The 27,063-nt window shown below is 46.5% G+C and overlaps 1 protein-coding gene across 1 annotated transcript; it reads left to right on the top strand.

The window, feature by feature from the left end:
* The first annotated feature begins 1,613 nt into the window (after positions 1-1,613).
* On the top strand, positions 1,614-26,181 carry ppp1r1b (protein phosphatase 1 regulatory inhibitor subunit 1B). The gene is given in 7 exon segments (NM_001102872.1): positions 1,614-1,877; positions 17,012-17,072; positions 18,650-18,672; positions 20,121-20,193; positions 21,781-21,960; positions 22,037-22,132; positions 25,930-26,181. Coding segments are annotated over 7 exon segments (558 nt in total). The 5' UTR covers positions 1,614-1,796; the 3' UTR covers positions 25,974-26,181.
* The last annotated feature ends 882 nt before the right edge of the window (positions 26,182-27,063 follow it).

The following is a 27,063-nucleotide window of genomic DNA, read 5'->3' as shown; positions in this document are numbered from 1 at the left end:
CAGTAGCCCACCAATCTGAATGACTCAGTAGCCCACCAATCTGAATGACTCAGTAGCCCACCAATCTGAATGACCCAGTAGCCCACCAATCTGAATGACTCAGTAGCCCACCAATCTGAATGACCCAGTAGCCCTGCACATAAGGAATAAGGTGACCTCCATGGCAGCACTAAGCCGGCAGTGCATTGCATTCACCTTTATGCCCTCACTTACTACTTTATTTAGGTAAATACACAGGAGAAACCCGCTGTTTGCTAAAGTCACAGGGCTGTGGCACCGGCAGTGCGTAGGAACAACTAACTGTAGGGATTAAAGGGGCAGAAACACTGGAATATATTCTAATAAATAACACTTGTTGCACCGTGGTTTTCCCATACACACAAATAATGCCCCCCCCCCACACACACACACACACAGGGAAATGTATATTCAGCATGTACTTCCAGACCCTGCAACTCCCAACATCCCACCGACTAGCAAAGGTTCTTGTGAAAATGCTGGGAGTTGTAGTCCAACAATATCTGGAAGGCTGCAGTTTGGGTAATCCTGATTTATTTTTTAATATAGGAGCCAAATTCCCATTTGACAGGACCATTCTTTTCTAAATCAGCCCCGGATAATTAATCAGGTCTCCTAGAATACTTTTAGTATGATGTACAGAGTAATATTCTGAGACAATTTGCAATTGGTCTTCATTTTTTATTATTTGTAGTTTTTTAATGATTTCAATCATTGTTCAGCAGCTCTCCAGTTTGGCGCTGAGGAATATGTTGGCACTTTATAAATAAATGTTAATAATAATAATAATAATAATAATTAATAACACCTTGTGTCTCAACCCTTTCTCCTTGTAGAGTGTAAGCTCTTTTGGGCAGGGCTCTCTTCACCTCTTGTATCTGTTATTGATTGCTTTATATGTTATTCTGTATGTCCAATGTATGTAACCCACTTATTGTACAGCGCTGCGGGATATGTTGGCGCTTTATAAATAAATGTTTGTAATAATAATAATAATAACTGTAGCCTCACAGAGCAATAGTCTTTCGGCTGCCGAGGTCGGTGACCCCCATTTGAAAGCTGTAAAGGCAAATAATTCAAAATAATTCAAACATAAATCATGAAGACCAATTGCAAAGTTGCTAGGAATAGGGCATTCTATAACATACTAAAAGTTAACTTAAAGCTCAACCACCCCTTTAGGTATAATGTGTGTATGTATAACTTTATAACTTTATAAATGGGGCTGGGTATACTGATTTATTGAACTAAATAACTCAGTGCGGTGATACTGGCAAGCACAGAAACATTCTAAAATGGTAAGAAACATAGGAAAGAAAATAAATGATGTAGGAGGAGGGGTGAGCCATATCCACTGCCAGTTACCCCCCCCCCCCCCCAGCAGGTTAAGAAGGACCTTCCTCTGCAGTGAGTTAATAGAGGGAGGGAGGCTGACATATAAGCAGTCTTTACAGAGAGGGAGAGGGGAGGAGAAGAGGGTGAGGACAAGGTATGAAAGGAGAGGCTAGAGCGAGGTAGAGTAACAGGGGAGGACAGAGGAACGAGGGAGAGAAGGAAAGTGGGAAGGGACAGTGCCCAGAGGGGAGCGCAGAAGTGTCAGACAAGGGGCTAAACAGGCAGAACAGGACAGAGAGAAGCAACAAGCAGCGCTGGAGGGAGATTAGACATAAGCAGAGACAAAAGACACACCGGAGAGCAGAAGCTGGGGGTAGGAAGGAGAAGGAGAGAGCTCCTACAAGGGATGTGCCCTGGCCTGTGACAAGCAACCCCCCCCAAGAATGGAACCCAAAGGAAGGAAGAAGATCCAGTTTTCTGTGTCTGCGCCCGCTGCACAGCTTGACCCCCGGGCAGTAGAGATGGTGAGTCCTATGGTGTTGCCATGCTGCTTGCCAAGCAGTAGCTCCCCCTCTCTGTTATCTAACTTTCCTATTAATATCATTGGTGCCAAGTGTGCTGTTTAATGGGCAGCCCAGTAAAATGCCATCCAGGTGGCAGCACTAGTTCTAGCAAGGTGGTACAGGTATGGGATCCCTTATCCAGAAACCCATTATCCAGAAAGTTCTAAATTACGGAAAGGCCATCTCCCATAGACTCCATTATAAGCAAATAATTCTCATTTTTAAAATGTATTTTCTTTTTCTCTGTAATAATTAAACAGTACCTGTACTTGATCCCAACTAAGATATAATTACCCCTTATTGGGGGCAGAACAGCCCTATTGGGTTTATTTCATGGTTAAATGATTCCCTTTTCTCTGTAATAATAAAACAGTACCTGTACTTGATCCCAACTAAGATATAATTACCCCTTATTGGGGACAGAACAGCCCTATTGGGTTTATTTCATGGTTAAATGATTCCCTTTTCTCTGTAATAATAAAACAGTACCTGTACTTGATCCCAACTAAGATATAATTACCCCTTATTGGGGGCAGAACAGTCCTATTGGGTTTATTTCATGGTTAAATGATTCCCTTTTCTCTGTAATAATAAAACAGTATCTGTACTTGATCCCAACTAAGATATAATTACCCCTTATTGGGGGCAGAACAGCCCTATTGGGTTTATTTAATGGTTAAATGATTCCCTTTTCTCTGTAATAATAAAACAGTACCTGTAGTTGATCCCAACTAAGATATAATTACCCCTTATTGGGGGCAGAACAGCCCTATTGGGTTTATTTCATGGTTAAATGATTCCCTTTTCTCTGTAATAATAAAACAGTACCTGTACTTGATCCCAACTAAGATATAATTACCCCTTATTGGGGGCAGAACAGCCCTATTGGGTTTATTTAATGGTTAAATGATTCCCTTTTCTCTGTAATAATAAAACAGTACCTGTACTTGATCCCAACTAAGATATAATTACCCCTTATTGGGGACAGAACAGCCCTATTGGGTTTATTTCATGGTTAAATGATTCCCTTTTCTCTGTAATAATAAAACAGTACCTGTACTTGATCCCAACTAAGGAAAGCCCCAGGTCCCAAGCATTCTGGATAACAGGTCACATACCTGTAGTGTGTAAAACTGAGGAACATTCAGGGTCGGACTGGGCCGCCGGGACACCGGGAAAAATCCCGGTGGGCCCCAGCGGCCCAGTCCGACCTTTGCCGGCGCTCCCCGCTACTGACTGTTCCTCCCCGACGCGTTCAATTTATACGCGCTCGGGGAGGACGTCAGGCGGGGGCCCTTGGGGGGGTTAGGGGACGCGGCTGGGGCACCTGCAGGGCCCCTGGGGCGGGAGCCCCGGTGGGCCCTCCACCCCCCAGTCCGACCCTGGGAACATTCGTGCAAACTTGCACAAGCATACAGTATATGTGAAACGGGGGGATAGTGAAAGGAATGATTTATTTACTGTGGAAGCGGCAGGGACCAGACTCAGAACTGACGGGCATAATGGCATCCTGAACTTTAACAGCAATGAAAAGTGGGCACTTTGGGGGGTGTCGGAACCCCTAAAGCCATTATAGAGTCTATAGACCGGCAGATTAATGTTCAAATCTGCCCAATCCCAATGAAAGTATATAGGTATTTGCCCAAATGATCAGAACAATATAAGGGTGGCCATACCATGTATTGCCCCTCAGGCTGTCCGTTCAGCAGGAAAGCATATCCCATCAGCCTGTGTACGGCCACCTTAAAGGTCCCCATACACGGTCCAACTCCAGCTGCCGATATCAGTCCTTTAGACTAATTTGACAGCTTATCTGCCCGTGTATGGGCACCACCGACGGGCCTCCCCGACCAACATCTGGGCTGAAATTTGGCAGATCTTGATTGGGCAGGTTGATTTACCACCGGATTGGGGACCGCATTGGATTACTGATGCAGTGCCCGAGCCAACGGCGCCTATACCCGCCATTTTAATTTGATCATTTGACCCTAGGGGCATATCAGAGAGAAGATCCGCTTGCTTGGCAACCTCGTCAAACAAGCGGATCTAACAGTGTATGGCCACCTTTGCTTACATATCATTAGATAATACCAGCCACTGTCTTTATGAGACCAGCAGTTATTGCTTAATATATATATATACAAATGGCAGGAACAGGACCATGGTGGTACATGGAGCAAAAGGTATATAGGATCTACAATAAGTGGCGTCCACTGCCCGAATTCTGTATAAAGGCCCCTGGTTCTTTAGTTTCACCGCTGCAGGGAAGCTTTGGTTTGTAGCTAAAGGGCAAGTAAAGCCTGCAATAGGCATAGCATTCTTAAATTGGCCAGTTTCCATGCTAAGTGCCCCTTAGCCCTGTGTCCAGGTTCCTCTGATGTTGTGTTTAGCTCGAGTTTCTGCCACATTTTGCCCTGTATATTATAGAGAAGAGCTTTGCCAAGACAATACATATGTAGACAGAATTGCTACTGAGGTGAAATCATCTTAAAACAGGGGTTCCCAAACAGAGGAAGGAGGGTCTCAGCCCAAAGGCCAACTGGAGTGAAATCTAAGGCTGATTTACTGTAATTAATGGTAAATAAAGGGGGGCCTCAGTTACAGACTGGTTCATACTGGGTCAAGATTTGCTGAATGCATTTTTCTTTGTACTTGTGCAATTTAGCAGCTATGTTTTTAAATAAGCCCCCTTGGCTTTGAATTTCGGCTATTCATCACCAGAAGAACAGGCCTTCCAGTGAGATTTGGCATTATCTGCATTTTTGGTTGGACAAATAAGTAAAGGCTTTGGTAAGGCATGATGTGGCCTATGCCCTCGGCTGGATATCAATCAGATCAAATAGGGTCTGGCTGCCCAGAAAGACTTAGCATTGCAGCTAATCAATTGAGTCTGGCCTGGCGGTGCTCACCGTCCAGTCCAACTCTTGTTGCCAACTGTCCGGTTTTGACCCTGGTTTTTGGGAGGGCTGTCCGGGTCAAGACTCCCTGCCCAGTTTTCCAAATTAGGGAAACCGGTCAGGACTCTCTTAGACTGACAGTGGCTACCAGCCAATTGCCAATCGCTATGTCATAACGCTGCCCCTGATGTCACCCCTCATGCCCCCGTGACATCACCACCCTGCCCGGGCTTACCTCTGTCTGAAGGTAGCAACTGGTGGCAGAGGCAATTTTGGGCACTTGGGCTGGCAGAGAAGACAATTTTGATGGGAAATATAGCCATTACTGGTAACCTTGCCTGCCCCCATCCGCCCAAATACACTGGCAGATCTGTTCCTCAGCATTTGGCCCTGGCAATAATATAAATGTAACTTTCACAATCAGTGATGTTTATCAGCGTGTTTGTGTGCTAAGAATAAATATGAACTTGCTTGCAGCTTGTTATGTGCGCTTAGTACGTTCTGTCCGAAAAAACGATTTGTGCGGGCAAAAATGCCAAGAAGATTAATAACGGTAAAAAATGTACATTTAGCTGGTATTGTTGAAATGGCAATTTATGTATTTAATTATACAAATACCCAAAATTGCCATTATGCAGAGAACGGCAATCTGTGGGTTCTGGCAAATGCCAGGGGGGCTGCTGTAAGATGCCATAGGCACTCACTATTTATTGGGCTGGGGGGGCTGTTTGTGCCTCTGGGTACTGGGAATGCCAGGGGGCTGTAAGGTGCCACAGACAGTCACTATTTATTGGGCTGGGGGGGCTGTTTGTGCCTCTGGGTACTGGGAATGCCAGGGGGGCTGTAAGGTGCCATAGGCAGTCACTATTTATTGGGCTGGGGGGGGGCTGTTTGTGCCTCTGGGTACTGGGAATGCCAGGGGGGCTGTAAGGTGCCACAGACAGTCACTATTTATTGGGCTGGGGGGGCTGTTTGGGCCTCTGGGTACTGGGAATGCCAGGGGGGCTGTAAGGTGCCATAGGCACTCACTATTTATTGGGCTGGGGGGCTGTTTGGGCCCCTGGGTACTGGGAATGCCAGGGGGCTGTAAGGTGCCATAGACAGTCACTATTTATTGGGCTGGGGGGGCTGTTTGTGCCTCTGGGTACTGGGAATGCCAGGGGGGCTGTAAGGTGCCACAGACAGTCACTATTTATTGGGCTGGGGGGCTGTTTGTGCCTCTGGGTTACCTGGAATGCCAGGGGGGCTGTAAGGTGCCACAGACAGTCACTATTTATTGGGCTGGGGGGGCTGTTTGGGCCTCTGGGTACTGGGAATGCCAGGGGGGCTGTAAGGTGCCACAGACAGTCACTATTTATTGGGCTGGGGGGGGGCTGTTTGTGCCTCTGGGTACTGGGAATGCCAGGGGGGCTGTAAGGTGCCACAGACAGTCACTATTTATTGGGCTGGGGGGCTGTTTGTGCCTCTGGGTACTGGGAATGCCAGGGGGGCTGTAAGGTGCCACAGACAGTCACTATTTATTGGGCTGGGGGGGGGCTGTTTGTGCCTCTGGGTACTGGGAATGCCAGGGGGGCTGTAAGGTGCCACAGACAGTCACTATTTATTGGGCTGGGGGGGCTGTTTGTGCCTCTGGGTACTGGGAATGCCAGGGGGGCTGTAAGGTGCCACAGACAGTCACTATTTATTGGGCTGGGGGGCTGTTTGGGCCTCTGGGTACTGGGAATGCCAGGGGGGCTGTAAGGTGCCACAGACAGTCACTATTTATTGGGCTGGGGGGGGGGGGGCTGTTTGTGCCTCTGGGTACTGGGAATGCCAGGGGGGCTGTAAGGTGCCACAGACAGTCACTATTTATTGGGCTGGGGGGCTGTTTGTGCCTCTGGGTACTGGGAATGCCAGGGGGGCTGTAAGGTGCCACACACAGTCACTATTTATTGGGCTGGGGGGCTGTTTGGGCCTCTGGGTACTGGGAATACCAGGGGGGCTGTAAGGTGCCACAGACAGTCACTATTTATTGGACTGGGGGGCTGTTTGTGCCTCTGGGTTACCTGGAATGCCAGGGGGGCTGTAAGGTGCCACAGACAGTTACTATTTATTGGGCTGGGGGGGGGCTGTTTGTGCCTCTGGGTACTGGGAATGCCAGGGGGGCTGTAAGGTGCCGCAGACAGTCACTATTTATTGGGCTGGGGGGGCTGTTTGTGCCTCTGGGTACTGGGAATGCCAGGGGGGCTGTAAGGTGCCATAGACAGTCACTATTTATTGGGCTGGGGGGCTGTTTGTGCCTCTGGGTACTGGGAATGCCAGAGGGGGCTGTAAGGTGCCATAGGCAGTCACTATTTATTGGGCTGGGGGGGCTGTTTGTGCCTCTGGGTACTGGGAATGCCAGGGGGGCTGTAAGGTGCCATAGGCAGTCACTATTTATTGGGCTGGGGGGGCTGTTTGTGCCTCTGGGTACTGGAAATGCCAGAGGGGGCTGTAAGGTGCCATAGGCAGTCACTATTTATTGGGCTGGGGGGGCTGTTTGTGCCTCTGGGTACTGGGAATGCCAGGGGGGCTGTAAGGTGCCACAGACAGTCACTATTTATTGGGCTGGGGGGCTGTTTGTGCCTCTGGGTACTGGGAATGCCAGGGGGGCTGTAAGGTGCCACAGACAGTCACTATTTAATGGGCTGGGGGCTGTTTGTGCCTCTGGGTACTGGGAATGCCAGGGGGGCTGTAAGGTGCCACAGACAGTCACTATTTATTGGGCTGGGGGGGCTGTTTGTGCCTCTGGGTACTGGAAATGCCAGGGCCTATTTTGAATCCCAGTCCAGACCTGGTTGCCATATTCAAACCATGAATGATATAGGTTGGGTGCTGACAGGCCTTGGGCTGATCATTCTGATGCTTTGGCAATTATATGTTGTAGTGACCTCCATTTAAGGAGAACAAAAGGCAGAATCTCAAGTTATTAGGTCCCCCCCCCCGCCAGTGAATTTAGTCCCTTTTCTTCTTAAATCAATACACCAGCCTGGGGTTAACTTTCTATTTTTTCAGTGTCCCCAGCACCCCCTGTGCCACCCTAGGCAAGAGCTGGCACAGTTCAGAGCTGCTTTGAAAATTTCTGTGCTGTGTATGCCCTACTACATGCAATGCCCAGTAGGAATAAGAGTACGGGCTCAGGTTAGGAGGTGACTAAGGGTGAAGACACATGGAGCTACTTAGTAGCAGCTACTTGTCACGACTACTAAGGGCTCTGGCACATGGGGAGATTAGTCGCCCGCAACAAATCTCCCTGTTCGCCATCCCACTGGCGAAAATGTAAGTCGCCGGTGGGATGGTACACGCTGCACAGGACAATTTCGGCAAATCGCCTGCGCAGCGTGTGCCATCCCAGCGGCAACTTACATTTTCGCCAGTGGGATGGCGAACAGGGAGATTTGTTGCGGGCGACTAATCTCCCCGTGTGTCAGAGCCCCAAATGTCAGAAAATCCCCTGCCATAGACAATACTGAGAATTGCCTCTGCTAAAATAAACGGAGAGACAATTATCAGTAAATGATCAGCATTGTCTATTTTAGTAGCCACAACAAGTAGCTCCGTGTGTCTTCACCCTAAGGGGTGCCTAACCAGTCATTCCCCCCAGTCATTCTAACTTACAAGCCCTGTATTAGTAAACAGGGTACAATATAGCATTGTGCCATGACTTGGGTTCTCTGCCACCCTACCCTTATTGGCACCACTGTATAAAGGTATGCAGAACAGGAAGAATGGAGGCTGCACGGATGTCAATGAACCCCATTGTTGTTGGGCTGATAATAATCCAGCACTTGATTTTTAAAAAACAATTTCCCCTTCACACTATAGGCACAAGCGATTGCAAGCATTTTGCTGCTGTTATGATTTCCAGCTCGGTGGACTAGCAACAAGTCACTCGGAACTATCCGTCCATAGACTTTCGTGGTAATTGCCTAGACCCTGCCAGTGCAGCAGGCCCAGACTGGCAATCTGTGGGTTTTGGAAAATGCCAGAGGGGCTGCTGTAAGGTGCCATAGGCAGTCACTATTTATTGGGCTGGGGGGCTGTTTGTGCCTCTGGGTACTGGGAATGCCAGGGGGGCTGTAAGGTGCCATAGACAGTCACTATTTATTGGGCTGGGGGGCTGTTTGTGCCTCTGGGTACTGGGAATGCCAGGGGGGCTGTAAGGTGCCATAGGCAGTCACTATTTATTGGGCTGGGGGGGCTGTTTGTGCCTCTGGGTACTGGGAATGCCAGGGGGCTGTAAGGTGCCACAGGCAGTCACTATTTATTGGGCTGGGGGGGGGGCTGTTTGTGCCTCTGGGTACTGGGAATGCCAGGGGGGCTGTAAGGTGCCACAGACAGTCACTATTTATTGGGCTGGGGGGGCTGTTTGTGCCTCTGGGTACTGGGAATGCCAGGGGGGCTGTAAGGTGCCACAGACAGTCACTATTTATTGGGCTGGGGGGGGCTGTTTGGGCCTCTGGGTACTGGGAATGCCAGGGGGGCTGTAAGGTGCCACAGACAGTCACTATTTATTGGGCTGGGGGGGCTGTTTGTGCCTCTGGGTACTGGGAATGCCAGGGGGGCTGTAAGGTGCCACAGACAGTCACTATTTATTGGGCTGGGGGGGCTGTTTGTGCCTCTGGGTACTGGGAATGCCAGGGGGGGCTGTAAGGTGCCATAGGCAGTCACTATTTATTGGGCTGGGGGGGGGGCTGTTTGTGCCTCTGGGTACTGGGAATGCCAGGGGGGCTGTAAGGTGCCACAGACAGTCACTATTTATTGGGCTGGGGGGGCTGTTTGGGCCTCTGGGTACTGGGAATGCCAGGGGGGCTGTAAGGTGCCATAGGCACTCACTATTTATTGGGCTGGGGGGCTGTTTGGGCCCCTGGGTACTGGGAATGCCAGGGGGCTGTAAGGTGCCATAGACAGTCACTATTTATTGGGCTGGGGGGGCTGTTTGTGCCTCTGGTTACTGGGAATGCCAGGGGGGCTGTAAGGTGCCACAGACAGTCACTATTTATTGGGCTGGGGGGCTGTTTGTGCCTCTGGGTTACCTGGAATGCCAGGGGGGCTGTAAGGTGCCACAGACAGTCACTATTTATTGGGCTGGGGGGCTGTTTGTGCCTCTGTGTACTGGGAATGCCAGGGGGGCTGTAAGGTGCCACAGACAGTCACTATTTATTGGGCTGGGGGGCTGTTTGTGCCTCTGGGTACTGGGAATGCCAGGGGGGCTGTAAGGTGCCACAGACAGTCACTATTTATTGGGCTGGGGGGGCTGTTTGTGCCTCTGGGTACTGGGAATGCCAGGGGGGCTGTAAGGTGCCAAAGACAGTCACTATTTATTGGGCTGGGGGGGCTGTTTGTGCCTCTGGGTACTGGGAATGCCAGGGGGGCTGTAAGGTGCCACAGACAGTCACTATTTATTGGGCTGGGGGGCTGTTTGTGCCTCTGGGTACTGGGAATGCCAGGGCCTATTTTGAGTAACCGTCCAGGCCTGCAGGGAAAGTGGTGGGGTGGAGAATCTGAGGTTAATGGTGCCGTGCATGTAGGGGGGTTGACACTGGGGGGCATGCCTTGAGCACCTTTAGGCACTGGCCTGGTTCTGGGTAGAGACACAGTATGAAGGAAGTCCCTGCCCCATAGAGCTTACACTCTAAGTAGACTTACATCTATGAATTATGGCAGCACACACTGAAATAACAAGAACATTCTGGGGCTTACAGTAAGTATCACCCTGTGGGTGCTCCTCAACATCTGGAAAGGGGTGTTCAAAGTCCATAAAGGTCTGTGCTCCACTGATCTACTCTATGGTTGAAACATGTGTTTATGCAGAAGCATAATGCCCAGTCTGGAGCCCCTTCCATATGGCACCCTGGGCACCCTGCCTGCGTTACATGCCCTGTTGAAGGCACCCATTATATAGGGAAGATTATGTTTGCAATGTCCCCCCCTGTGAGGAGAACGTGAGTCTAGTTACCGTTTATTATATTATGGTGATTGGCAGCGGTTGACTTTGCTATTAACCTGTTATTCTCTATAATAATATCCCAGAGCTGTTGCTCCATTACTCAGACTCCTGTATGAGGGGGAGGCGGTGGAGCTGTAAGAGGAGAGATGAAGAGAGGGCAAGACGAGAGTTCATTAAGTAGAAGAGGGCTGAGGAAAGACAAGAAAATCTCTGTTTAGTTTTCCTTTCGCATGTGTAATCTCATTAACAGATTCCTGAGGCTGTAGGCGCCCTGCGGGTAGCTCGGTGTTTAACCGTGAGATGCCTGGCTTATGGCTTTAGTTTATGGGACTCCTGGGTAAGGAGACGTGACAGTCACGCTGGCCATAGAGGTCAGACACTGTCACATATCAGGCAGGCAAAGGCCCCACACCCCGGCCAATAAGCTGCCAACTCCAGGCTGAACGCTGATGTTAATGCGGCGCGTCTGAAGGCTCCCACAGGATCTTTAAAAGGAAAACTATACCCCCAGAATGAATACTTAACTAACAGTTCCTATCATATTTAGTGGCCCATTAAATAATCTTTTTAAACAAGTATGGGATCCCTAATCCATAAACCCATTATCCAGAAAGTTCTGAATTACAGGAAGGCCATCTTCCATAGACTCCATTATAAGCAAATAATTATAATCTTTAAAAATGATTCCCTTTTCTCTGTAATAATAAAACAGTACCTGTACTTGATCCCAACTAAGATATAATTACCCCTTATTGGGGGCAGAACAGCCCTATTGGGTTTATTTCATGGTTAAATGATTCCCTTTTCTCTGTAATAATAAAACAGTACCTGTACTTGATCCCAACTAACATATAATTACCCCTTATTGGGGGCAGAACAGCCCTATTGGGTTTATTTCATGTTTAAATTACTTTTTAGTTGACTTAAGGTATTGAGGTCCAAATTATCCCTTATTTGATAAAACCTCAAGTCCTGAGTATTCTGGGAAATGGGTACAAAACCTGTATATCAGTAAATATTGCCCTTTTACATCTTTTCCCTTGAGCCACCATTTTGTGCTGGGCTGTGTGCTCCCTCAGAGATCAGCTGACAGGAAATAATGCAGCTCTAACTGTAACAGGAAGTAGTGTGGGAGTAAAAGGCAGAACTCTGCCCATTCATTGGCTGATGGGGCCTAGCATGTATGTGTGCCTGGGCTTGTTTGTGGGCACTGTGAATCGTATGATCCCAGGGGGCGGCCCTTACTTCTTAAAATGGCAGTTTCCTATTTAGGATTACCCAATGGCACATACTACTAAAAAAGGATGTTTTTTAGTAGTATGAGGGGGGTTTTACACATTAGCTGTTTTAGGGAATATATCATTTTATAAATACCCTACATTGTTGGGGAGGTAGAGTTTTCCTGTATGTGTATTTCCAGCTTCAGGTAAGTTAATGAGAAAAAATAAATAAAGTGTATTATTTTGCTGTTGCATTAAAAATATATGCAATTGGTGACAAATGGAAGAATAGTGCTCCAACTAGTAGGAAGTGTCATTCTTGGCAGCAGTTTGGGGGTTTATCCACCTGTCTGAAAGCACAAGGTGCTGATGGTGCATGGGAAAGGTTCTGCTGTATAAGCTACATAGCACCTTGCTAACAATTTAGTTATATGTTATAAAGCTGTGGCCCTTTCCTTCCAAAACTGGAGGTCCATCATTTTCATTGGTTAAAGGGAAGATATACCCCCTCCCTTTCTTTATTACCTAACCTCACTCAACTGTAGGCCTGACAGTCCCTGTGTCCCCAAAGTAGTGCTTAGGGCAAGGCCCTACGTTTTTCTGCTGCCTGTGAGATCCGCTTCCCTACTCTTACTCTGCGTGCCTATGGCTACGACTATGGCTACTGCCCAAGTGTGGGCACACAGAGCGGAGCGGATCAGAGGTCAGCCTGAAAAACGTGAGAGCGGATGTTTTCCAGGCTTATAATTGGTGCTTCAGATAAGAAATAATGCAAACCCCAATTTATAAATTTAAGAATATTCAAGGGTCAACTTTAATGGTCTTTATGATCTACACTCATGGCCTAATGGAACTATAAGGTGACTTTTGTTGGCCCTACTTTATTATAGGGAGTACACATATATATATATATGTCTTATATATGAGTATTTTATATGCATCCCTGTGTTTCAAAGCTTACAGCACCACTTAGGAGTATTTTATGATTGAGAATTCCCCCACTCCATGCTGCTCGGCCCCCTGGGTACTATGGGCCCCCTGACGACTACCTGGGACGCCCTTATGGCAAGTTGCCACTGAATGCTGCCCATGTATATAACCTTTATTAAGCTGAATTGCAGTTGCTATGTAAATATATATCTTTACCCTTAGTGCACTTACCTGTTGTGCAATAACTTCTGCAGTCAGTGCTTTGCTCAAGATGGAGAACATATAATTATTTATAAATATATTGCAGTTGGTCTCTCTATGGGAAGGTTAAGGGTGAAGACACACGGCACGGAGCTACTTAGTAGCAGCCACTTGTCACGGCTACTAAATGCCAGAAAATCCCCTGCCATAGACAATACTGAGAGTTGCCTCTGCTAAACACATGTAGAGACAATTATCAGTAAATGATCAGCATTGTCTATTTTTGTAGCCGTGACAAGTAGCTGCTACTAGTAGCTCCGTGTGTCTTCACCCTAAAGGTGGCCATACACACTGAGATCTGCTCGTTTGGTGAGGTTGCCAAGCGAGCGGATCTTCTCCCAATATCCCCACCTACGGGTGTGCAATATTGGGCAAATTTAGGCTAATTCGATCTTTTGGCCCTGGGGCTAAACGATCGAATTATAACGACAGTAATGGGGCAGTTGGTTCGTGGACCACATCAACGAGCCCATGCGGTCCCCGATCCGGCTACATTTTTTAACCTGCCCAATCGATATCTGCCCAATTTCAGGCCAGATATCGGTCGGGCAGGCCAGACTTTAGTGCCCCTACAGGAGCCGATAAGATGCCGAATCTGTCTAAGGGACCAATATCAGCAGCTACAATCGGCCCGTGTATGGCCAACTTTAGCCTCCCTAAATCTTTATTGTTCTCTACTTGTTCATTCTGTTGGAAAAGACAAACAGCGTGTGGGAAAAACCAATATAAGTTTTGGCATTGGCAGGTTTATTTTAGTCGTGTCCCAGTCCAGAAAGGATAGAGTTAACAGTCTGGCAGGCTATTCCAGTGTTTCTCAATCCCAGGGATATGTTGTGCTGCTGCTACCTGGTAATACCCCTGATAATCCCTGAGCTGGACTAAAGGCCTCTGCTCCTGTTGTCTAAATACTTGGAAACTTGAACGAGGTCCATTTCACCTTAAAGGACCAGTAACGCTATAAACATAAACGGCCTTTATATACATTTATATAGAATAAAGCACGAATGCACTGAATCCAACATTTTTGGAAAGCAAAAAGCAAATGCTGGATAAAGAGCTTTTTTTCCCTAATTGTGCTACAGTAACTGTAATATTTACATCTATTTATATAAAGGAGCCCCTGTGCCGGAGTGGGGGCTGCCATGGGGGATGCTGGAGGCACATTTGTCAGACAATAATGGTCATAGTCAATACACAAGCTTCACCCGTTTAAAATATCATTATAGGGAAACAAAAGATAAAAGGACTCGTTTATGGCCAGTAGGTGCAGCACTAGGGGGAGAATTGCTCCTGTTAGAAGCCATACAGAACATACATGTACTAGTGCTTATAATAGGATTAAATGCAAGATGCTGCTTCCACTGGCACAAATGGAGCGGCCCATTGCCCCATTAGTTTTCTAAAAAGTGTCTTACATACTCACCATGTGACACAAGCTCGATAGGGATTTTTCTGAACTTTTTGCCAACTGCCTAATTACATTAGGAAATAATAATGGCTATTGATATTGTTAGGGTAGAACAAGAATAATGAAGCCATGTTCACGGAAGCAATTCCTGGCTCACTTCCTGGTTCTGCCGAGTCACTGTTTACAGGAGGAGCTAGAATATCACCAGTCCCCAGATAAGCCCTTTGATAATGAGTTGCTCCTTATCAAAAGAGTTTGTTTATATAGAGTTGATCATGTTTGTTTAAAAAATGACTCTGTTTATAGGGGAAGAAGGGGGCGGAGGGGGATTGCTTGTGTTTAGAACAGGTGTATAACGCTGTACACTGCCCCTTTAACAGACCTATGCTTTGGGTGAGACCCCCAAACACAGGTTTTTTGATAGAGTGTAAACTGAATTTGCTCTATTTAGTTTAAGCTTGCTATACACAGGCCAGTAACAACTGCCTACTTGCCCAGACTGTGCCCAGCAATGGAAGGGGTTACTGGTGCCAATGTAGCCAGGCTGGGAGGCTGAATAAATGAAGGCCATTGCATGTTCTTATCAGTAGCGGGGGTTTAAATCTCGTTTCTGTAGAGTCAGCTCCGGCGCGAGGTCAGCTTGTGATGGGAGCAAACATTGCTGGATAACACAGGGGAAGGGCACAGGGGCTGGAGGGGGAATACATTGCCCAGTGGCAAATACCACATGGTGGGCATTTGGTGGATCTCCAGTTTCAGCTGTTATGAATATGGGTGCAGGGTTGGTATTTATAGTTTAACAACAGCCCTTAATGACACTATCCTGCCTTACTATCCACACTAATGGCCATTGATCCCATGGTGCTGTGTTTGTGTGCATCTGTACTCTGAGTCTTGCACTATGACACACAAGCTCTAAATATGTCTTTACACAGGACTGCTGCCCCTTGTGGTCTCACAATGACGGAAAAAATGCTTTTCTGAGGGGTCTCGAAGAGCCCCTATCTGTCTCAGGCCTGCACAGGGTCAGACTGGGGGGTGAAGGGCCCACCGGGGCTCCCGCCCCAGGGTCCCTGCCAGCCGTGTCCCCTAACCCCCCCCTCACAGGGCCCCCACACGATGTCCTCCCCCGAAGGCGTAAATTTAACGCGTCAGAGGAGGAGCAGTTGGGCAGGGGGAGTGCCGGCAAGGGATTTTTCCCGGTGTCCTGGCGGCCCATTCCGACCCTGGGCCTGCATAGTGTTGTGTGTACCCTGCATTATGTGCCAAGGGGTGTTGGAATGACAGAGCTATGTGAGTGTGTCAGGGATGTGGTTGTGTTACAATGTTTGTATAGCTGGGCTTTGTGCCATTATGTGTGTTTTTCTAATCTGCTGGCTCTCATTCCTCTCTCGGTGGTAGGGTTGCATTTAGATGCATACTGCATGGCTGCACATAAATCAGTTCTGTCTGCAGCATGCATCTAAATGACTTGCTAATTATCAGCACACGGAAATAGTTTTTGGGTTTCAAGTTGCTTAGTATTTCCAACTAAGACCCATAATTAGGGATCGAGGATTCGGATCGGTATTCAGCCAAGATTCAGCCTTTTTCAGCAGGACTCGGATTTGGCCGAATCCAAATGAATGGCCGAATCTGAATCCTTAAAAAAATGTGCGTGCTTCTATTTTACCCTCTCGATTTAACCCCTCGATTTGGTATTTTGCCGAATCTTTTATGGAGGATTCAGGGTTTGGCCAAACCCAAACATATTGGATAAACCTTCTACACTTTGGTCCACCAAGCTCTGTGGGCAAAGATTTTGGCTCAGGGGCCACATTGACTTACAGACGGGCCGGGCCAACGTTATGCCGTTTCCGCTCGTCTGTCCCCAGACGCCAAGTCTTGTGTGATGAGACTTGCGGAGTCGGCGGGACGGATTAAAAAGACTAACGGCCCGTACATAGCCCGCGGGCCGTAGTTTGCCCACCTCTGGTTTATAATGTGCAGCTTTGTCATTGCTGCCCTTGTGTATAACTGTTCCAAAGGACAATCCTAATTGTCATTATATTATTGTTGCAGTTGTGTATAACTGCTACAATGTGCGATTGTACCTTAGTGTTGCAAGATTTAATTGTGTCTGAGTTACATAACGGCAGTTGATGTTTCCTTCCAATTAGCACAGAACAGACATAACAAGGAGCACAAGCTCTGAGTTGTGACATAAAAGGACCCTACGTCTCCATTTAAATGGAGTTTAATGCTTAACATATGGCTTCTAATATATGAAAAACAACAGAAATGTTTAAAGGAAAATTAGATGAAGAATGCAATCTGCTGGCGATGTATACTTGCAAATTAGATTGTTAGCTTAGCCGGTCCCTATAGCTTTATTCAGTACATTAAATCTTTCATTTATCTCCCCCCTACAGATTCGGAGGCGTAGGCCCACCCCAGCCACCTTATTCCGCGTGTCTGAACCCCAGTCACCAGGTACGTCACATGTGTTGGGTGGGAGATAGGGGGTTGTTGGGTTATGTAAGGGTGCTGAGACCCCCATTTTGTAAGAAAGTAACTTATGTAAGGCAATGATCTCCAAGCTGCAGCTGCTGATCTACAGGTATTGGACCCCCTTATCCGGAAACCCATTATCCAGAACTTTCTGAATTACAGAAAGGTCATCTCCCATAGACTCCATTATTTATAAGCAAATTATTCTACATTTTCAACATGTTTCCCTTTTCTCTGTAATAATAAAACAGTACCTGTACTTGATCCCAACTAAGATATAATTACCCCTTATTGGGGCAGAACAGCCCTATTGGGTTTATTTCATGGTTAAATGATTCCCTTTTCTCTGTAATAATAAAACAGTACCTGTACTTGATCCCAACTAAGATATAATTACCCCTTATTGGGGGCAGAACAGCCCTATTGGGTTTATTTCATGGTTAAATGATTCCCTTTTCTCTGTAATAATAAAACAGTACCTGTACTTGATCCCAACTAAGATATAATTACCCCTTATTGGGGCAGAACAGCCCTATTGGGTTTATTTCATGGTTAAATGATTCCCTTTTCTCTGTAATAATAAAACAGTACCTGTACTTGATCCCAACTAAGATATAATTACCCCTTATTGGGGGCAGAACAGCCCTATTGGGTTTATTTCATGGTTAAATGATTCCCTTTTCTCTGTAATAATAAAACAGTACCTGTACTTGATCCCAACTAAGATATAATTACCCCTTATTGGGGGCAGAACAGCCCTATTGGGTTTATTTCATGGTTAAATGATTCCCTTTTCTCTGTAATAATAAAACAGTACCTGTACTTGATCCCAACTAAGATATAATTAATCCTTATTGGAGCCAAAACAATCCTATTGGGTTTAATTACTGTTTACATAATTTTTTTAGTAGACCCCAGGTCCCAAGCATTCTGGATAACGGGTCCCATACCTGTATTATTCTCAGCTTTGCCAGACATTGTTGATCTCTTATATTTGCCTACAGACATATATCTTTATATAAGACACAAGAGCCAGGAATATCTCATACATAATGTCCTCATTAACGGTGCTTAGTGATGACATCAGTTATAATTGGTGCTTAGTGATGTCATTTCTGTCACATGACTCACTGGAACCTGTGTATTATAATAAATAATTATATAATCCCCCATGTTGTAAAATATGAAGATATTAGAAGTCACCTTGCTGTTCCATGACCTGTATAAAAGCACTTGGCCTTGTGCCTTTATATGATCATGGAACTCCTCGGTGACTTATAATATCCTTATATTTTTACAACAGGGGGTACGTTATATACTATATATTATCAAAATTGCAGAGCAGCTAGCCACTATGATAGCCAAGTCAATAGTGAGTCATTGCTAAAGGACAGAGAGGACATCTAAATGGTTAATTGAGATGAAATATTAATAATTTGTTTTATTTTGTACCCCCCATCCCTTTCCCTTCTGTCTCTGTCTCAATTACTGTTCACTGTCCCTGGTCTCCTCTGCGGAACATTCCTGCCTCTGGGCCCCCCTCTCGTTTATTCTGGCAGATGAAGATCCGACGGCGCAACAGGTTAGTATCACAAAGCTGTCCCTATGGGTTATATCCCCACCTCCCCGCTAAGCTACTTTTTCTTTTTTATTATTTTTTCGCCTTCACGCTCAGGCTATGAATGGGTTAAGTGTTAGTTTAGCTGTTTTTGGCTGAATAAGCAACTAAACAGGTAGCCCCCCTCCTGCTTTTCAGACTGCTCCCCCCCACCACATGGGGTGAAAATATGTAATGGAATTTGTGATGGGGGGAGGGAGTGTTGAAACTCTGGGGACTGAACAAAAGGGTTTATATAAGGCAGGGAACGTTCTGCACTAGAGTCATACTGAGTATGACCTCACAGGCACATCAAGGCCACCTCCGGGGAGGAGGAGGAGGGCTGCTGGGTAGCTATACTCTGTATGAGCATAAGGGCCATTGTGTTCATTAGGCCTCTGTCCTAATAGAAAGTGACTGATATCATTCCAGTGCAGCACTGCACCACAGTATAGCCTAATCTGCCACTTGTACAAACGGCACTAGGCATGTTCCTCAGTACACGTGTACAGGTGTGGGATCCCTTATCTGAAATCCCGTTATCCAGAAAGCTCAGAGAGAAAAGGGAATCATTTAACCATGAAATAAACCCAATAGGGCTGTTCTGCCCCCAATAAGGGGTAATTATATCTTAGTTGGGATCAAGTACAGGTACTGTTTTATTATTACAGAGAAAAGGGAATCATTTAACCATTAAATAAACCCAATAGGGCTGTTCTGCCCCCAATAAGGGGTAATTATATCTTAGTTGGGATCAAGTACAGGTACTGTTTTATTATTACAGAGAAAAGGGAATCATTTAACCATGAAATAAACCCAATAGGACTGTTCTGCCCCAATAAGGGGTAATTATATCTTAGTTGGGATCAAGTACAGGTACTGTTTTATTATTACAGAGAAAAGGGAATCATTTAACCATTAAATAAACCCAATAGGGCTGTTCTGCCCCCAATAAGGGGTAATTATATCTTAGTTGGGATCAAGTACAGGTACTGTTTTATTATTACAGAGAAAAGGGAATCATTTAACCATTAAATAAACCCAATAGGGCTGTTCTGCCCCAATAAGGGGTAATTATATCTTAGTTGGGATCAAGTACAGGTACTGTTTTATTATTACAGAGAAAAAGGAAATCAGTTTTAAAAATGTGAATTCTTTAATTAAAATGGAGTCTATGGGAGATGGCCTTTTCGTAATTCGGAACTTTCTGGATAATGGGTTTCCGGATAAGGTGGGATACCTGTAATACTTTCCCTTTCCAAATTTCTATCAACTGAATACTGTTGGGCCACATAATCCAGTTATAAGCCCTTTCCATAAAGCTGAAGTATCATTGAATCTTAGAAAGCACAAGCGACGTGTTACCTATATATTCCTTTTAAGCTTTTATTAATCTGGATGATAATCTCTTTTATATTTTGTCTGGGTTTCAGAAGCCTGGCGATGCTCAGCAACTAAAAAACATGAGAGCAAATCCGTGCACTTACATTCCCCCATCACTTAAAGGTAAGTCGCTTTGTACTCTGAGAGCTCTCTCCATATTGTGTTTGTGTTGTTATGTATGGATTCCAACAAAGCCCTGGGTTTAGGGGTACAACATTTATTCAGTGTAGATCCCAGCAAAGCTATTGGTACCTTTAAGGGGGGTTTATTGGCATCCATACCTAGTATAGTGAATATTCAACCCTTTAAACTGGAGAAGGGTACTAAAGGTCCCCATGCACAGGCAGATTGTAGCTGCCGATATCCCCAGGGCCAAACGATGGAATTATTATTTTTTTTTAACTTCAAGCTCCCCGAAATCGCCCACCCATAGGTGGGGATATCGGGGGAAGATCCGCTCACTTGGCGATCTCGCCAAGCGAGCGGATCTTACCGTGTATAGGGACCTTAAATAAGTCACAGTATGAGGACACTGGGGGAGGACCACCAATGTTTTAGGGGGCCCTGGGCTGGCTAGCAATGTTTTAGGGGGCCCCTGCCCTGGCACCAATGCAAAATGTAACCCCTGGCTACCAATGTTTTAGGAGGCCCTGGCTACCAATGTTTTAGGAGGCCCTGGCTACCAATGTTTTAGGTGGGGCCCTGGCTACCAATGTTTTAGGGGGCCCTGGCTACCAATGTTTTAGGTGGGGCCCTGGCTACCAATGTTTTAGGGGGCCCTGGCTGCCAATGTTTTAGGTGGGGCCCTGGCTACCAATGTTTTAGGGGGCCCTGGCTGCCAATGTTTTAGGGGGCCCTGGCTGCCAATGTTTTAGGGGGTCCTGGCTACCAATGTTTTAGGGGGCCCTGGCTACCAATGTTTTAGGGGGCCCTGGCTGCCAATGTTTTAGGGGGCCCTGGCTACCAATGTTTTAGGGGGCCCTGGCTACCAATGTTTTAGGGGGCCCTGGCTACCAATGTTTTAGGTGGGGCCCTGGCTACCAATGTTTTAGGGGGCCCTGGCTGCCAATGTTTTAGGTGGGGCCCTGGCTACCAATGTTTTAGGGGGCCCTGGCTGCCAATATTTTAGGGGGCCCTGGCTGCCAATGTTTTAGGTGGGGCCCTGGCTACCAATGTTTTAGGGGGCCCTGGCTGCCAATGTTTTAGGGGGCCCTGGCTGCCAATGTTTTAGGGGGTCCTGGCTGCCAATGTTTTAGGGGGCCCTGGCTGCCAATGTTTTAGGGGGCCCTGGCTGCCAATGTTTTAGGGGGCCCTGGCTACCAATGTTTTAGGGGGCCCTGGCTGCCAATGTTTTAGGTGGCCCTGGCTGCCAATGTTTTAGGGGGCCCTGGCTACCAATGTTTTAGGGGGCCCTGGCTACCAATGTCTGTGTGTCCTTTGTATTGATGGGAGGGGTCACTGGGGGAGGGGCCATTGGGGCTGTGGGAGGAGGAGGGGGGGCCCAGAAAATTTTGTTGTGAGGGGCCCCGTGATTTCTGATAGCAGCCCTGCCCCGCCAAGTTTTTTGCACCTTCCAGGTAAGGTGAACAAGCTCATCCTAATCAAGAAATGCGTTAATCAACTTACCTGCCAAGTCTGCACTATAGAAATGTGTGCACCATTAAAACCCTGTTTATTATACAAGTCAATGCTTGTCCCAATGCCTTTCAGCTGTCCAGCGTATTGTGCAGTCACATTTGCAGTCCCTTGGCTCTCTTAGTGACAGCGATGATGAAGATGGTGACCACGAAGGAGACTCTGGAGATGGGATAGGCCAATCCACTCATGAGTCTCCCGAGACTGAGGTTTGTGGGAGTGAAGAAGCAGAGTGCAGTTTGCAGAGTGATGCAGGTATAAATACACATATAGACAAGCAGGTATAGGCACAAGCAATGCACTTTACTCCAGACTTAATGTTTCTTTTCAGCTGATGAAGTCCATGTCACTTGTGGTCTAGAAAACCTAATGCATCAAACGTTACTAGAGGAGAGGCCAGAAGATGCAGAGGAAGAGTCACAGACAGGTACAACAGTCTTTTCTATTGGGTAAAATAGGAATTGCCATTAGTGGCTACATGTATGCCATGTAAAGAGGGTTATTTATATAGGGCTTTTCTCCCATGGGACTTGAAGCACTTTTCAGGGTTTTCTCACCAATCCATGCAGCCATCATGAATGCACTAAAGGTGGCTGATAGGACTGGAACACCTAGTGCCCACCAGAGAACCTGACCTTAATGGAACCTGGGGCCTACCAGAGAACCTGACCTCAAGGGAACCAGGCCCACCAGAAAACCTGACCTTAATGGAACCTGGGGCCTACCAGAGAACCTGACCTCAAGGGAACCGGGCCCACCAGAGAACCTGACCTTAATGGAACCTGGGGCCTACCAGAGAACCTGACCTCAAGGGAACCGGGCCCACCAGAGAACCTGACCTAAAGGGAAACTGGGGGCCACCAGAGAACCTGACCTTAATGGAACCTGGGGCCTACCAGAGAACCTGACCTCAAGGGAACCTGGGCCCACCAGAGAACCTGACCTTAATTGAACCTGGGGCCCACCAGAGAACCTGGCCTTTATGGAACCTGGGGCCTACCAGAGAACCTGACCTCAAGGGAACCTGGGGCCCACCAGAGAACCTTACCTTAATGAAACCTTGGGGCCCACCAGAGAACCTGACCTAAAGGGAAACTAGGGCCCACCAGAGGACCTGACCTTAATTGAACCTGGGGCCCACCAGAGAACCTGGCCTTACAGGAACCTGGGGCCTACCAGAGAACCTGACCTAAAGGGAAACTGGGGCCCACCAGAGAACCTGACCTAAAGGGAAACTGGGGCCCACCAGAGAACCTGACCTAAAGGGGACTTGGGGGCCACCATAGAACCTGACCTCAAGGGTACTAGGGTCCCACCAGAGAACCTGACTTCAAGGACTCTCCAGTGGACCAGTCCGATCTTCTATGTATGCTACTGTTCTAGTAGCATACAAATGTATGGTCACTTTCTATTGTCCTGTTTGTTCAGGCCAACAGTCCAAAAAATGGAAACTGCAGCTCCTGTTTATTTGCTCATCTGTTGATGTACCATACACCTGTCAACATGGTGCTTTTAACAGATATTCATACAGGACAGATCATCTCCTAGCTGTCAGGATCACAGCATGGTTTTGAGACTGACCCCTGAATTGCTCATATTGCCATACACACCCACAATTAGGCAGTATGGTCGAAAGCTGCAAAACTTCCCAACCAAATCTGGGTATGTATAGCAGGCTTACGTGTGTTGGGACATCAGAGCATTATTACATGGACCTATCCATTTCATGGTACCGCAAATGACTTAATCAATAAGTAAACCTTTTTTTTCTCTATTTCATGCAGCTGAACTGCAGCTCTTTTATGAACTTCCTGCCCCTTTTGCTGTCTAAACTCTCCTTCTCTCCCTGACTATGATTACCTTAAAGAGGTGCAGAGTTAGTGGACATGACCAGTAGGTACCTCTTTGAGGTCTTCATAGTCAGGGGGAGAAGGAGGGCTCAGAAAGCAAAAGGGGCAGAGTTTCATGGTAGACAAGGAAGTCAGTAAGAGAGCTGCAGTTTAACTGCTTGTAATAAAGAAACAAAATAAATCTTCATGTAGGGAGAAAGGTTTGGTATTTTAGGGGCTGTTAAGATTCATTTTAGGGGATTTTAAAGATAGATATATTATGATCTGGATAAAAGAAAACATTGATAGATGAGAATATAGAGAAAGTGGTGCAAGATCTAGTTACAGATCTCAGTTTGATTGAATACAGGAATCCTGACCCTGGGTGAGTAGAATGAGGCCTCTCAAGCCACTTTTATCATTTTACCCTGCAGTATTCTTTCTATATTTAGGGCAGGACTTTTATCTGTGCCCTCAAACCATTTGTTGTTGCTGTTTTGGATCTTTCATGTGTTAATGTTGTTAGACAAAGACATCTTTCAATTCAAATTCAGTATTTAGACAGAAATATGTATTATGGTGTTGCCTTTGCATGTGACATGCATGGCTTGTTTTTATCATTTATTCAAAGCCTAACACTGAGTGACCTTGGCTTGGGTTTGTTAAGGGGCCCCTATACACACACACATATATATATATAGTAGAGGGGAATACCTATGCTAGTATAGCTTGTGGTCTATCCTTGTGCAGGTCATGAGGAAACTTGACCTTGATATTGACTAATCCATTTATGACCCAGTGCAGCCATCCAAGTTGGTTTGACATAATGCCTTATAGGACAGGGCTGTCCAACTGGAGGCCTATGGAGTGCGCTTGGCTAAACAGGCTTTCTGAGACTTGAAGAACTTGTGATCCATTTTCCTCCATGTCAGCTGTTCTCCTGTAGTCACAGCACCCTCTGTCTGCAAAATTACAGATATGTGAATAAATTGTCAGTCACTATTCTGTAGTTTCAGTAAATAAATCATTCTCCCCTATATCGCACCCCAAAAGGCTATGGCACACAGGGTTGTTCTGTCCATTTTGTTGTCCTGTCAAAATCGTCAAATTTACCCCTCCATTCATTTGGATGGGAATCATTTGAAAGTGGCCCGGGTAGGTTCATGACAACTGATATTGGCCGTAAATATTCACTCGGCCAACTATCCATTGTCTTGGGAGCCAATAAGAAGACCATGCCTAGATTTTGAGAACCTATTGACTAGGACAGCGGTTCTCAACCTGTGGGACGGGACCCCATTCACAGGGGTCGCATAAGACCATCGGAAAACACATATTTCTGATGGTCTTAGGAATAATTTTATGGTTGGGGGTCACCACAACACGAGGAACTGTATTAAAGGGTCGCGGCATTAGGAAGGTTGAGAACCACTGGACTAGGCTGTTCAGGCTCGAGCTGCTTTTACAGAATAATCACACTGCACTGTTTTAACGTACTTGATAGCAAGTAACACAGTGAAGTGGGGACCAGGATTCAGGGTTGGACTGGAGCATAGGGGCCCACTGGGGCTGCAACCTCAGGGCCCTTCTACTGATGTTTCTCCCCACCCCCCTCCATGGCTTTTTACTTACTGGGGAGCAGGCTTGGGCAGGGGAGAGGGAGTGGCCCAGGCAGGGGAGCTGGGGTGGCCCGGGCAGGGTAGCGGGCTTCAGTCGGAGGGGCCGCTGCACATGAAGGCTAGGGCCCACCTGATTTTTTCTGGTGTTTTGCAGGCAAAGTCCAACCCTGCCAGGAATAAGTTAAGTATTGAGAAAAGGGTGCATCATCAGGGGCAAGCCTGGATTTCTGGGAAAGCCACAAAGGCCCAGGCCTAGGGCAGCCAAGTGTTAGGGACATGTCACTCTGCTGCCTACTGAATGGCATCGACAGGAGAACGGAGCCACGGTATTTGAATCTCCCATTTGTGCCAATACACAGTGCAGCTCCTCTCTGTGCAGAGCGACGGGGCACAGGTTTGGGGAGAAGTGGGCAGGGGGTGATGAGCAGAAAAGGGGGTCACGAGCGGGGACTGTGGGAAGTGCCTTCCTCTACTGGCCTGTGGCCCTCATCAGAGAACTAAGTGGGACTAAAAAGAGAGTGGGAGATCAGAAAAGAAAAGAGAGTCATAAAAAGTGGAATGGAGAGGGAAAATGGGGCAGAAGAGAATGGAGGGAAGGAAGGGTGAGTAGGCATGTAAGAAGGGAATAACCCAGAAGAATAAGAACTACTATGGGGCAAAATGTGGCAAATAATATCCACAGGGCACACAATATAGGTGCAATAACAGACATTTCTATGACATGTTAAAGAAGAATTTCAGGAAAGAAGAGTGATGTGTGTATCTCTCTCTTGCAGACCCAGTATGTGAGGAGCAAGTTGCCTGTGTGGCAGAGCCATGATGCCCGTGGCTATATACCTGCTATATGTACCTTCTCCTGGACTGGAACCAAACCGCTGTCTCCCAAAGATTAGTGTGACCTCTTCTTCTTCCCTGGCAGCTTCCCAGACTCCCACTCGGTTCCCCCATTCTGCCAAATGAGAAGAGAGAATATTGTATATTTATGTCCTAGATCCTGCTTACAGATCAATAAATCTTATTACATTGTATACACGGGTTGGAAACCCCTGGGTATTATTTTCAGTGTGAAGCAGAAGTGAGAGAATGGATATACACAGATATACTACATAGGGAGGGAGAAAGTCCCGCTATCTAGTACTATGCTAAAGGAAATGTTGGACCGATATGGGGTCCTTCCATTATGTAGATCTCCATAACTTAAGTCTACTATAAAATGATTTAAACATTAAAGGGGTGGCTGTTCTGCCCCCAATAAGGGGTAATTATATCTTAGTTGGGATCAATTACAGGTACTGTTTTATTATTACAGAGAAAAGGGAATCATTTAACCATGAAATAAACCCAATAGGGCTGTTCTGCCCCCAATAAGGGGTAATTATATCTTAGTTGGGATCAAGTACAGGTACTGTTTTATTATTACAGAGAAAAGGGAATCATTTAACCATGAAATAAACCCAATAGGGCTGTTCTGCCCCAATAAGGGGTAATTATATCTTAGTTGGGATCAAGTACAGGTACTGTTTTATTATTACAGAGAAAAGGGAATCATTTAACCATGAAATAAACCCAATAGGGCTGTTCTGCCCCCAATAAGGGGTAATTATATCTTAGTTGGGATCAAGTACAGGTACTGTTTTATTATTACAGAGAAAAGGGAATCATTTAACCATGAAATAAACCCAATAGGGCTGTTCTGCCCCCAATAAGGGGTAATTATATCTTAGTTGGGATCAAGTTCTGGTACTGTTTTATTTTTACAAGGAAATCATTTTTAAAAACTGGAATCAGTTGCTTATAATGGAGTCTATGGGAGATGGCCTTCCCGTAATTTGGAACATATTACTGTACATAGACTGTCATGTGTGCTGTATTGTCATTTTGGCTGATAAAATATATACACGAGATAAGAG

Source organism: Xenopus tropicalis, chromosome 10 (assembly GCF_000004195.4).
Source record: "Xenopus tropicalis strain Nigerian chromosome 10, UCB_Xtro_10.0, whole genome shotgun sequence".
NCBI classification, from domain to species: domain Eukaryota; kingdom Metazoa; phylum Chordata; class Amphibia; order Anura; family Pipidae; genus Xenopus; species Xenopus tropicalis.
The sequence above is the reverse complement of the archived record's forward strand: the minus strand, read 5'-3'. Positions and strand labels throughout refer to the sequence as shown.